We start from the raw sequence: 13,641 nt of genomic DNA, 5'->3' as shown, positions 1-13,641 counted from the left end.
CTCATCTATTAATGTCCAGATTTCATTGTAATCATTGAAGGTTCATATTAGTGATCCCACAGTATCTTCAATGTCTCATCCGGCTCTGAGAGAAAGAGAGAGGACCATTTCTCTGTAATAGCAGGCCTCATTTAGCTCGCAGACAGTATGTTTTGGATTCTGGTTAACATAGAATCAGTACAATGGAACTGTAGGTTGTCCCAGGCCTTCTCACCTGTCCGTTTTCACAGTCCTTGCTGGCCTGCAGCTCATAGGGAGGCTCCACGAAGTAGAGGGTGTGACGGGGGAACCCTGGAATGATGTTACTGAGCTGGAAACCAAACATCACCAGCCAACTCTTCACGTCTTTGGAACAAAGACAACACAGTAAAAAAATAGTTTTAATAAAGCTAGCAAGTCATAGAAATATTAGAAAATGTTAAGAAGTTTGAAAATGCTATAATAATCTGCGTAGTATTAGGGAACATATTTTAAGTGTAATAAAATATTGTATGAATTTTTTGTGATGTTCTTCAAATCTAAATGACAAAAAAACAAAGAGAACTACAGTACACAGTGGTAATGATAACACAACGCCCCCACTCAGCTCTCTCTCCTTTACCTGTAATAACAATAATGCATGTGTTTTATAAAGCGCTTTTCAAGGATCCAAAGACGCTCTACCTGTGACGTAGTTCTTGATGTCCAACACGTCGCTGAGGGGGTTGTTGTTCTTGAACATATACAGGTTGAAGGGTGCAGGGTCCTTGCCGATCTTGGGCCAGCTGGCATAGTCTGGAGAGGTCCAGCGACCTGCCAGGACGTCATAGTCCCTCTGGGTGAAGTGGACCAGATTGGTCAGGGTGTCATAGAGACCACCATGGAACCCAACCACCAGCTGGAACTCTGGGTTAGAGTCCAGGTACACCTCCCCGTACGCTGTATACTGTACCTGGAGGTCACAACAAACACAGACGCATGTTTCACTTCAATTCACTACAACTTTATCCCCTCTGGGGAAATTAGGAAAGACAAAGCTGGGTTACTTGGTCAGTTTTTGTATTTTTAATTTGAACAATCAAATGTACCTCTCTGGACATCAAGTACCAATGTATCTTTTCTTTTCTTAACATGTAGATAACGGGCCTTGAGATATTTAACAATCATGAAGCAAAAAGAATGATCATTAATAGTATTATTATTACTGTCATCATGATTACCTGTTTGATCATCTGTCCGTTGCTGCTGAAGACAGCCAGTGGTGTTCCTGTGTTGTCTGAGGCGATGTAATACTCCTCTCCACTACTCACCTCCATAGCAAACAGATGACCCTGAGGGGAAGCAGTACGGGCTTTACATCATAACTCACAGACAGTCACGTCACCAAAACTCACAGACAGTCACATCACCATAACTCACAGACAGTCACGTCACCATAACTCACAGACAGTCACGTCACCATAACTCACAGACAGTCACGTCACCATAACTCACAGACAGTCACGTCACCAAAACTCACAGACAGTCACGTCACCATAACTCACAGACAGTCACGTCACCATAACTCACAGACAGTCACGTCACCAAAACTCACAGACAGTCACGTCACCAAAACTCACAGACAGTCACATCACCATAACTCACAGACAGTCACGTCACCATAACTCACAGACAGTCACTTCACCATAACTCACAGACAGTCACGTCACCATAACTCACAGACAGTCAAGTCACCATAACTCACAGACAGTCACATCACCATAACTCACAGACAGTCACGTCACGTCACCATAACTCACAGACAGTCACATCACCATAACTCACAGACAGTCAAGTCACCATAACTCACAGACAGTCACGTCACCATAACTCACAGACAGTCACATCACCATAACTCACAGACAGTCAAGTCACCATAACTCACAGACAGTCACGTCACCATAACTCACAGACAGTCAAGTCACCATAACTCACAGACAGTCAAGTCACCATAACTCACAGTCACTTCACCATAACTCACAGACAGTCACGTCACCCATAACTCACAGACAGTCACGTCACCATAACTCACAGACAGTCACGTCACCATATCTCACAGACAGTCAAGTCACCATAGCTCACAGACAGTCACGTCACCATAACTCACAGACAATCAAGTCACCATAACTCACAGACAGTCAAGTCACCATAACTCACAGTCACTTCACCATAACTCACAGACAGTCACGTCACCCATAACTCACAGACAGCCACGTCACCATAACTCACAGACAGTCACGTCACCATAACTCACAGACAGTCAAGTCACCATAACTCACAGTCACTTCACCATAACTCACAGACAGTCACGTCACCCATAACTCACAGACAGTCACGTCACCATAACTCACAGACAGTCACGTCACCATATCTCACAGACAGTCAAGTCACCATAGCTCACAGACAGTCACGTCACCATAACTCACAGACAATCAAGTCACCATAACTCACAGACAGTCAAGTCACCATAACTCACAGTCACTTCACCATAACTCACAGACAGTCACGTCACCCATAACTCACAGACAGCCACGTCACCATAACTCACAGACAGTCACGTCACCATAACTCACAGACAGTCAAGTCACCATAACTCACAGACAGTCAAGTCACCATAACTCACAGTCACTTCACCATAACTCACAGACAGTCACGTCACCCATAACTCACAGACAGTCACGTCACCATAACTCACAGACAGTCACGTCACCATAACTCACAGACAGTCACGTCACCATAACTCACAGACAGTCACGTCACCATAACTCACAGACAGTCACGTCACCATAACTCACAGACAGTCACGTCACCATAACTCACAGACAGTCACGTCACCATAACTCACAGACAGTCACGTCCAGTGCTTAATTTGAGTCGGATCCTGCGAGAACAGGATCCAGCACCTTTTCATTTTGGATTGTTTTGTTCCGGAATCTATTTGGCCGGATCCGGTACCTCTCCAGGCATGAAAAAGAATTTAAACTTTTTGCATGTAAACATTCTATTAAAAGTGAGCAAAGTTTATTCGAGTTGCATCTTTATTAATTATCCTGCCCCCACAAAACAAATGTAATGTGGAACAGTTGATATTGAACCCGGGCCTAATATTCTAAGAGTTGATTTGGGTTGGGCTGGCCTGGATTTATGGTTTGCGCAACAATGTCACCTATGTTTCAGACCAACGCGTGGCCTTGGCTGTGTGAAAAGTGCACCATTATCTCTCACATAAGTAGTGTGGTGTACCATGGACAAGCTACCAGGGGAGACTCTTCGAGGCCTGGTGACAGACAGAGTCTACATTACGCGTCTGTGGCTCCCTCTGCTGGATGTGCCAGGTCTCGACGGGTCCTCCGGCCAGGACTAATTCAGGCTGGTGAATAACCAAGGGGCTGATTGATCACCAGCCGTACGGGCCCCATAAAGCTGCCAGGAGGGCAGCACGCGGGAGGGTTGGAGGTAGTAAGAGGTTGCTACTGGATAGAGGTCCTCACAGTCTACTAGAACCAAGGGGCTCTGTGTTTAACCCCAGAGGAGACAGCTTTACCCGGAGCACAGAATGCGGTAATCCAGAAGAGGTCTCCTGGAGGAGACCGGTTTCTTTTGTTTTTCTTTAATGTTTTAAATAAATACCCTTGAATCCCAGGTATCACACTTGTGTCTGATCTCTGTAAACTTTTAGATCAAACACCCTGGTCTGCCACAATTGGTGGAGAATGAGGGCAAATCTGACAACGTGGTCAAACCAGGGTTGACGTTTAGGTAGTATCAGCATTGATGAGTTGATAGCTCAGTTCGTTCGGGCCCAACAAGCGCCACAGGACATTCAGGAACGAACGCTGGAAGCACAGTGTCTACAGAATGTCTGCATGCTTGAGGAAATCAGGAAGTTGTGAGGTTAAACACAGACTGAATCACAACCCAATCAGTTTTTATAATCAAGCTAATGGAGGATGACGACGTCGAGACCTACCTCTGCATGTTAGAACGGACAGCACTATGGTAAGGATTGTCCAAGGCGAAGTGGGCAAGTCTGCTGGCCCCGTTCCTGTCCAGAGACGCCCAAAAGGTGTATTATTACCTCAACACCGAACAGGCGGCTAACTACGAATGTAACTACTAACTACGAATATCAAGAGGGAGGTTCTCAGCCGACACCGGTACAGCCTAGCCCGTCGGGCCCAACTTGTCCACAACTGGAGGTTCATGGCCGAATATTCCTCCTGAGCACAGATGAGCGAGCTACTGCGCATCACCTGGGCTCCTAACCGACGTAGCCACCCTCCCCGGGTCATGGATCACTTCTTACAGGCCTCACGACATGAAGAGGGCGGCGAGCCTGCACGCACCCCAGACCTTGGAGGACCTCCTGGGAGCCGCACCAGAATACCGAGGCCCTGCTGAAGGGGATGCAGGCCAAGTCCAAGAGCCGTCGGAGGTCATGGAAGGATGACCCCACCACCGTACAATCCGACAGTCAGCTGGGCTAAAGGACTGCAGACCCACGGAGAGACAGCCAGGGGAGAAGACTCAAGGAGGTGTTTTGAGTGTAGCGCCAGGGGACACCTTGCATGACATTTCCCAGGTCGAGAGGAGTTGAGGCCCCGGAGACGAGTCGGGCAATGCAGTAAACTACTTCACACCCTGTTGGACCCACAGCGAACCACCAGCACCCATGGTCCCTGTGAAAGTCGACAGTCATGACATCCAGGCTCTGTTGGATTCTGGGAGTGTGGTAACGCTCTACAAGCACACCTGCTGGCACATCTGACTGACTGTGGTGAGGAAATGTCCGTCTCCTGTGTCCATGGTGAAAGGCAGGCCACCATCGTAATGCCATAAGGGAGCTGCCAGATGGTGGTTGGTGCCGTACCTGAGTTGCCGGTACCCCTCCTTGTGGGAGGAGATTGTCCGATGTTCACAGCACTGTGGAGGCACGAGCTGGGAAAAAAAGTAAGAGCCAGCGACCGACGAGAGCAGGGATAGACCGTTGCATGCGTGGCCCGGGAGCATGCAGTTGCCAACCGCGTGTCTACGGACCCAGAGTCGGAGTCCGTAGAAACCATCCACACCTGGAACCATCCACACCTGGTGAACAACCGGAGGAGGAGCCTATACTCCCCCTCCTCGATTTTGAGGGACCCGGCGAGACAACTGCCCTGAGTCCTCTGAGGGGACAGTTTGGGACTGACCAGTGGGACCGTTTAGTGGGAAGTGATAGCAGTGGATGGCCAGATCTTCCGGGGGTGAGTGACTGGCGTTACCCCCATTTCCAAATAAAAAATAACCTGTTGTATCAGGTGTCGCACAAAAAGGGGGAAGTCCGAGAGGTGCTGTTGCTGCCCCGTCGGTACTTCGGAACCATTATTCAGCTGGCCCATACCCATTTGTTGGGGGCGCACCTGGGAATGTAGAAGACCTGGGGAAGGATCACCTCCCGGTTTCGCTGTTCCGGGATGAAGCAGGCCATGGAAGTCTATTGCCGCAGCTGCCTGGAGTGTCAAATCACCGCCTCAAAAGCACACTTCCGGAACCTCCCGAATGATCATTGGAGTGCTGTTTGAATGCATCAACATGGACAGTGGGCGCCCTGGTAAAAACGTCCCGGTACATCCTGGTTATAGTAGATTATGCCACCCGATGTCCCGAAGCAATTCCCGCTTCTCTTTTTCTGTTGTGCACAGGTCAGGGGTGAAGCATGGGAAAGCGGGTACCCTATCGAGAAGGGAGACCACCCCCTCCCCCTCCCCGACAGGTCTAACGTCTTGATCAAACCCTCTGGTCTGCCACACTAGAATGAGGAACTGCAACATCCCTGATAAATTGAAATACAAAAAAAACAAAAAACACCACGCAGACAAAACAAGCCTTTCGCAATATTTCAAATACAATCGAGGGAAAACACAGGTTGGAAAGCAAATTCGGCTTGTCATCAAAAGCACTCACAAACTTCTACAGATGCACAATCGAGAGCATCCTGGTGGGCTGTATCACCGCCTGGTACGGCAACTGCTCCGCCCACAACCGTAAGGCACTCCAGAGGGTAGTGAGGTCTGCACAACGCATCACCGGGGGCAAACTACCTGCCCTCCAGGACACCTACACCACCCGATGTTACAGGAAGGCCATAAAGATCATCAAGGACAACACCAACCCAAGCCACTGCCTGTTCACCCCGCTATCATCCAGAAGGCGAGGTCAGTACAGGTGCATCAAAGCTGGGACCGAGAGACTGAAAAACAGCTTCTACCTCAAGGCCATCAGACTGTTAAATAGCCACCACTAACATTGAGTGGCTGCTGCCAACACACTGACTCAACTCCAGCCACTTTAATAATGGGAATTGATGGGAAATTATGTAAAATATATCACTAGCCACTTTAAACAATGCTACCTAATATAATGTTTACATACCCTACATTATTCATCTCATATGTATACGTATATACTGTACTCTATATCATCTACTGCATCCTTATGTAATACATGTATCACTAGCCACTTTAACTATGCCACTTTGTTTACATACTCATCTCATATGTATATACTGTACTCGATACCATCTACTGTATCTTGCCTATGCTGCTCTGTACCATCACTCATTCATATATCTTTATGTATATATTCTTTATCCCCTTACACTGTGTATAAGAAATTCGTTTTGGAATTGTTAGTTAGATTACTTGTTGGTTATTACTGCATTGTCGGAACTAGAAGCACAAGCATTTCGCTACACTCGCATTAACATCTGCTAACCATGTGTATGTGACAAATAACATTTGATTTGATTTGATTTGAAATGGCTCCTGCTGAAAAGACTGTGCTTTAGACTACCAAAATATTTGATCAACTTCCAAATACTGTTTTACAAAAGAGAGAGAAAGAAAGGCTTTTGGCACGAGTGCATCGACAATCACCAGTGAGTGAGCTGCACATCATTGGGTGAGTCAGTGAAACTGGAAAGCATTTTCAGGACTATAATTTACTCCTCATATTGTAGCCTACAATATGTGTCTCCGCACACATAGGACTAGGCTATTGATGGATTCAAGACAAGGTCGTTTTTGCCAGTGTCAAAGTGGCCTGCCATTTTGACCATTTGTGAGGTATTAAAAAAGATTCTGCTACAGTCTCCAGTCATCTAAAATGAAGTAGATTTGTATGAAATGCGTTTATAAAAGGCCAACATTCTTCTGGACCGTAAGCTACTAAAAATGTCTCCCATGTGTGCAGGTTGTTGAAAAGTGTGTAGCAGAACAACTGATTGCCCACCTCAACAACAGCCCTTTCACATTACACTCCATGCAGTTTGGCTTCAGAGCGAAACACTCCACAGAAACGGCCAACTGCTTTCTTCTGGAAAATGTGAAGTCCAAGATGGACAAAGGGGGTGCTGTTGGGGCTGTGTTTCTGGACCTAAGGAAGGCTTTTGATACTGTTAACCATGAGATTCTCATCACAAAATTGTCCAAGTTCAACTTTTCCCCTGATGCCTTGAGATGGATGAAATCATACCTTGAAGGCAGAACTCAGTGTGTCAGAGTGAGCAATGAGCTGTCGCCCACTCGTAGCTATGATGTGGGCGTGCCCCAAGGGTCAATACTGGGGCCCCTCCTGTTCAGCCTGTACATTAATGATCTGTCTTCTGTCTGTACTGGGTCTGAAGTTCAAATGTATGCAGATGATACAGTGATATATGTGCATGCAAAGAACAAACAACAAGCTGCACAAGAACTCACTACTGTAATGGTCCAGGTTACAAAGTGGCTCAGTGACTCGTGTTTGCATCTCAATGTGAAAAAAACTGTTTGCATGTTCTTCACAAAGAGGGCAACAGATGCTACTGAGCCAGATGTCTATGTGTCAGGGGAGAAGCTCCAGGTGGTATCCGATTTTAAGTACCTTGCCATCATACTTGATTCCAACCTCTCTTTTAAAAAGCATGTGAAAAAGGTAATTCAAATAACTAAATTCAACCTAGCTAATTTCCGGTTTATACGACTACAGAGGTAGCAAAACTGTACTTCAACTCTATGATACTCCCCCACTTAACATACTGCTTGACTAGTTGGGCCCAAGCTTGCTGTACAACATTAAAACCTATTCAGTCTGTCTACAAACAGGCTCTCAAAGTGCTTGATAGGAAGCCCAATAGCCATCATCATTGTCACATCCTAAGAATGCATGAGCTCTTGAGTTGGGAAAATCTTGTGCAATACACCGACGCATGTCTTGTATTCAAGATCCTTAATGGCCTGGCTCCCCCTCCACTCAATATTTTTGTTAAACAGAAAACCCAGACATATGGCAGCAGATCCACAAGGTCTGCCATGAGAGGTGACTGTATAGTTCCCCTAAGGAAAAGCATCTTTAGTAAATCTGCATTCTCTGTGAGAGCTTCCCATGTCTGGAATACACTGCCATGGTCCCTAGCTGTGTGTTGCCGCTTTCCATGTTGTCTGTTGTCTGTAGCTTGTGAGGTGTGGAAAAACTTTGTTGCTTTTATGAATTTTGTCTTGCTGCTTTTTGTTCTATGTTGCTCTGTCTGTATGCTACGTCTTGCTTGTCCTATGTTGCTCTGTCTGTATGATATGTCTTGCTTGTCCTATGTTGCTATGTCTTGCTTGTTCTATGTTGCTATTGTCTATATTGTAATTGTTTTTAATAACCTGCCCAGGGACTGCGGATGAAAATTAGCCGGCTGGCTAAAACCGGCACTTTTACTGAAACGTTGATCAATGTGCACTGTCCCTGTAAAAATAAAAAATAAACTCAAACTCAAACTTCTGTAAGTGCCTCTACTGATCTATGCCACTACGCAAATGTGATTATATGCATGCAATCATTTAATACGAAGGTGATTTTTTTTCTCATGCATTCTGGTACCTCAGAACTCCCCAGGTCACCCCCCTCTAGTGCTCACTTTTTGTTCCGGCACCTCACGATTGACAAATTAAGCCCTGGTCACGTCACCATAACGTAATGATAGCATCACAAAAATGTGGATATATCACAACAATAACATAGTCATAACACAATCACCATGAGCAGTATTTATCACATGGATTCTGTAGATGAACACACTTTTCTCTAATAATCTGGTAGCCTACCTGCAAGTCATAGTACAGTGAAGCGATGTCTGAGCTGGAGTGGTTAAATATATGTGTGACTCTTGCCGGGTGGTTCAGATCAGCGTAGAAGAACTGGAGGTGTTGTCCCAGACTGGTTCTAGTGGACACTCTCCTTCCCAGTCCGTCATAGCGGTACTGGATGCTCCAGCCTCCCGGGAGCTTGCTATATGCTCTGAGGAGCTGGCCCTTGGAGTTGTAGTCGAAGACATCCGAGCCTCGCTGGCTCAGGAAGCCGTCCTCATCCAGATGGTACTGAACGTCACCCAGGCGTGTGATGCGGTCTCGGAGGTCGTAGCGGAGCGGCGTGAGGCGGGCGCTGTTCCCGGGGTTGAGGAGGTGCAGGTTACCGTTCAGGTCGTAGCTGTAGCGCCATGTGGACCAGTCATTCACCTGGAGGCAGAGACAATGAAAATAACTCTTTAAAAACACATCTGAAGTCAACTCTTTAATAAGTAAACTCTTTAATACCACACCTGAAGTCAACTGTTTAATAGCACAGGTGCGTAGCAGAATCAATGGCCTATGCTCCTCATAGAAGCCAAGGGCTTAAGTCAGGTAAGTCAACATAGGAAAGTCAAAAACTGAAGTGAAAAGGAATACCATACTGTGTGTATTTGCAAAGAACAACAACATTTTATCAAGTATTTCAGGAAGTGGTCTGTAGTAATCTTCTAGGATTGTGATTTGGTGCTCAACTACTGCAGGACTAGTATCTCACTGGTAAGGTCAAATCTCCTACCTTCACCCCGCTGAGCTGTCCGTCACCGTCATACTCATAGCGGTACTGTGTTGTGTTGGCGTATGGTCCTATCTTCAGCTCTCTCTTCACCACGCGTCCCATACTGTCGTACTGCACCGTCATCCAGTACATCAGAGACCTGAAGATCTCGTACTGCACCTCCTTGATGCGCCCGTGGGTGTCGAAGTGCTTGCTGAGGGTCATCACAGCCGTGGTTATGATCTGGTTGATGTCATAGTAGATCACGCCAAACTTCCCAAAGTGTTCCACCTGTAGCCAAGGTAAGAGTTAAGAGTTAAGTAAAATATTGTACAGAGGGTCTAGGTCCCACTTTAATCCAGTATAGGTGATTTATGCTCAATCTATCAACTGTAACTGCCATCCTGCAAGGGGTTTGGTTGTGGTTGGAGTGAGGGTTGAGGTTGAAGCTAGGGTTTAATGTTGAGGTTGAAGCTAGGGTTTAATGTTGAGGTTGAAGCTAGGGTTAGGGTTGAGGTTGAAGCTAGGGTTAGGGTTGAGGTTGAAGCTAGGGTTTAATGTTGAGGTTGAAGCTAGGGTTAGGGTTGAGGTTGAAGCTAGGGTTAGGGTTTTTATTTTATTTCACCTTTATTTAACTAGGCAAGTCAGTAAAGAACAAATTCTTACTTACATTGACGGCCTACCCTGACCAAACCTTAACCCGAACGACGCTGGGTCAATTGTGCGCCGCTCTATGGGACTCCCAATCACAGCCGGTTGTGATATAGACTGGAATCGAACCAGGGTCTGTAGTAATGCCTCTAACACTGAGATGCAGCGCCTAAGACGGCTGCGCCACTCAGGAGCACCACAAAAAAAGGATTGAGGCTGGAGCTGGAGCTAGTGTTAGGGTTCAGGGTGGAGCTAGTGTTAGGGTTGAGGGTGGAGCTAGTGTTAGGGTTGAGGGTGGAGCTAGTGTTAGGCTGGAGCTAGTGTTAGGGTTCAGGGTGGAGCTAGTGTTAGGGTTGAGCTAGTGTTAGGGTTGAGGGTGGAGCTAGTGTTAGGGATGAGGGTGGAGCTAGTGTTAGGGTTCAGGCTGGATCTAGTGTTAGGATTGAGGCTGGTGCTGGAGCTAGTGTTAGGGTTGAGGGTGGAGCTAGTGTTAGGGTTGAGGGTGGAGCTAGTGTTAGGCTGGAGCTAGTGTTAGGGTTCAGGGTGGAGCTAGTGTTAGGGTTGAGGGTGGAGCTAGTGTTAGGCTGGAGCTAGTGTTAGGGTTCAGGGTGGAGCTAGTGTTAGGGTTGAGGGTGGAGCTAGTGTTAGGCTGGAGCTAGTGTTAGGGTTCAGGGTGGAGCTAGTGTTAGGGTTGAGCTAGTGTTAGGGTTGAGGGTGGAGCTAGTGTTAGGGATGAGGGTGGAGCTAGTGTTAGGGTTCAGGCTGGATCTAGTGTTAGGATTGAGGCTGGTGCTGGAGCTAGTGTTAGGGTTGAGGGTGGAGCTAGTGTTAGGGTTGAGGGTGGAGCTAGTGTTAGGCTGGAGCTAGTGTTAGGGTTCAGGGTGGAGCTAGTGTTAGGGTTGAGGGTGGAGCTAGTGTTAGGCTGGAGCTAGTGTTAGGGTTCAGGGTGGAGCTAGTGTTAGGGATGAGGGTGGAGCTAGTGTTAGGGTTCAGGCTGGATCTAGTGTTAGGATTGAGGCTGGTGCTGGAGCTAGTATTTGGGTTCAGGCTGGAGCTAGTGTTAGGGTTGAGGGTGGAGCTAGTATTCTGTTTATGCTGGTATCAAACCTTGGGTTGCATGGGCCTGTTGCAACTTACTGCCCTGTTTCTAGATTGTATATCCAACCGGTCAGAAGTTAGGGTTGTTACTGGAGCTAGTGTTAGGGTTGTCACTGGAGTAGGGTTAGGGTTGTCACTGGAGTTGAGGGTTGAGGCTGGAGCTAGTGTTAGGGTTGAGGGTGGAGCTAGTGTTAGGGTTGAGGGTGGAGCTAGTGTTAGGGTTGAGGGTGGAGCTAGTGTTAGGGTTAGTAGTGTAGTCATCTACCCACCTTTCCAGAGATCTCGTCATAGCGGTAGAGGTCCACAGGCAGAGGAGTCTCACTGATGACTGGCTTCATACTAGCGATACGGAAGCTGTTGTCGTGATACGTATAGTCAAACCTAGCATTCACCATCCCCTCCTCACTGAACCGGTAGATCTGCTTGTCAATCAACGGACCCATCTTACGGTAACGTATCGTACAGGAGAACCCGCCGCTCTGTAAATTCACCATCTTCAGAACCCCAGCCGTCTCGTCATAACCGAACGTCACCGTGGTGCTGTCGTAGAGGATCTCAGCGAGCTTGGCCAGCTTGCCATACTTGTAGAGGACACGTCGACCGGTGCCGAGGTAGTGGGTGGCCTTAGGGCGGCCGTCTTCGGTGAAGTCATGGATGATGGAGGCGTTGCTCTCTGGAGGGTTGTAGGTGTTGCGGATGTAACCGATAGAGACGTGGGTGAACATGGTGTGGCGGGCTACACTAGGCATGGTGACGGCTGTGATGCGCCCCGAGGTGTCAAACTCAAATATGTACTGTCTCTGGCTCTGTAGGAGAAGGACCATGGACTGGAGAGAGAGAAGGAGGGAAAGAAGTGGAGAAGGAACAGGTCATCATCATTAGCATCATTTTATGCACTTTTCACTTCTCTCAATCAGCTTGTCATTGCAATTCCTGCTGCCTGTACAGTAGGTAATGAATCATAGGTGCTATGATGCCTTCACTTTATCTAGGTAGCTATAGCTCCACACAGATAAGATCAACAGTACAAGTACCAGTAACAATAGCAGTACCAGTAAAAGTAGCACTACCAGTAACAGTACTAGTAACAGTACCAGTAACAGTAGCACTACCAGTAACAGTACCAGTAACAGTACCAGTAACAGTAGCAGTATCAGTACCAGTAACAGTAACAATAGCAGTACCTGTACCAGTAACAGTAGCACTACCAGTAACAGTACCAGTAACAGTACCAGTAACAGTACCAGTAACAGTACCAGTATCAGTACCAGTAACAGTAACAGTAGCAGTACCAGTAACAGTAACAGTAGCAGTACCAGTAACAGTAGCAGTATCAGTACCAGTAACAGTAACAGTAGCAGTACCAGTACCAGTAACAGTAACAGTAACAGTACCAGTAACAGTAACAGTAGCAGTACCAGTAACAGTAACAGTACCAGTAACAGTAACAGTACCAGTAACGGTAACAGTACTATGTCCTCACCTTATCCTGGTAGCTGTAGCTCCACATAGATCATAACAACAGTACCAGTAGCAGTACCAGTAACAGTATCAGTACCAGTAACAGTACTAGTAACAGTACCAGTAACAGTAGCAGTAGCAGTAGCAGTAGCAGTAACAGTAGCAGTAGCAGTACCAGTAACAGTACCAGTAGCAGTACCAGTAACAGTAGCAGTAGCAGTACCAGTAACAGTACTAGTAACAGTACCAGTAGCAGTAGCAGTAGCAGTAGCAGTACCAGTACAGTACTATGTCCTCACCTTATCCAGATAACTATAGCTCCACATAGATCATAACAACAGTAACAGTAGCAGTACCAGTAACAGTAGCAGTAGCAGTAGCAGTACCAGTACAGTACCATATGCAGTAGCAGTACCAGACAGTACTATGTCCTCACCTTATCCAGATAACTATAGCTCCACACCTTGCCGTCTATGAACGACCGTGACAGAATACGTCCCTGAGGGTCAAACTCTGTCTTCTCGCTCATACTGCCCCTCTGCAGCCCCACCAGCTGACCCGTGGTCG

General features: G+C 47.0%; 1 protein-coding gene across 1 annotated transcript in view; it reads right to left on the bottom strand.

Moving 5' to 3' along the window:
* LOC135526647 (teneurin-2-like) overlaps window positions 1-13,641 on the bottom strand; it is a 71,719-nt gene that overhangs the window by 4,578 nt on the left and 53,500 nt on the right. The window contains exons 22-28 of the mRNA XM_064955163.1: window positions 13,511-13,641; window positions 11,883-12,440; window positions 9,886-10,155; window positions 9,126-9,536; window positions 1,200-1,310; window positions 664-931; window positions 215-345 (exon numbers count right to left, since the gene is read on the bottom strand). The exon at window positions 13,511-13,641 is cut by the window's right edge and continues 166 nt beyond it. Of these exons, the coding sequence (XP_064811235.1) occupies window positions 215-345; window positions 664-931; window positions 1,200-1,310; window positions 9,126-9,536; window positions 9,886-10,155; window positions 11,883-12,440; window positions 13,511-13,641 (1,880 nt within the window). The remainder of the gene's footprint in view (window positions 1-214; window positions 346-663; window positions 932-1,199; window positions 1,311-9,125; window positions 9,537-9,885; window positions 10,156-11,882; window positions 12,441-13,510) is intronic.

This window comes from Oncorhynchus masou, chromosome 32, assembly GCF_036934945.1.
Source record: "Oncorhynchus masou masou isolate Uvic2021 chromosome 32, UVic_Omas_1.1, whole genome shotgun sequence".
Classification (NCBI taxonomy): domain Eukaryota; kingdom Metazoa; phylum Chordata; class Actinopteri; order Salmoniformes; family Salmonidae; genus Oncorhynchus; species Oncorhynchus masou.
The sequence above is the reverse complement of the archived record's forward strand: the minus strand, read 5'-3'. Positions and strand labels throughout refer to the sequence as shown.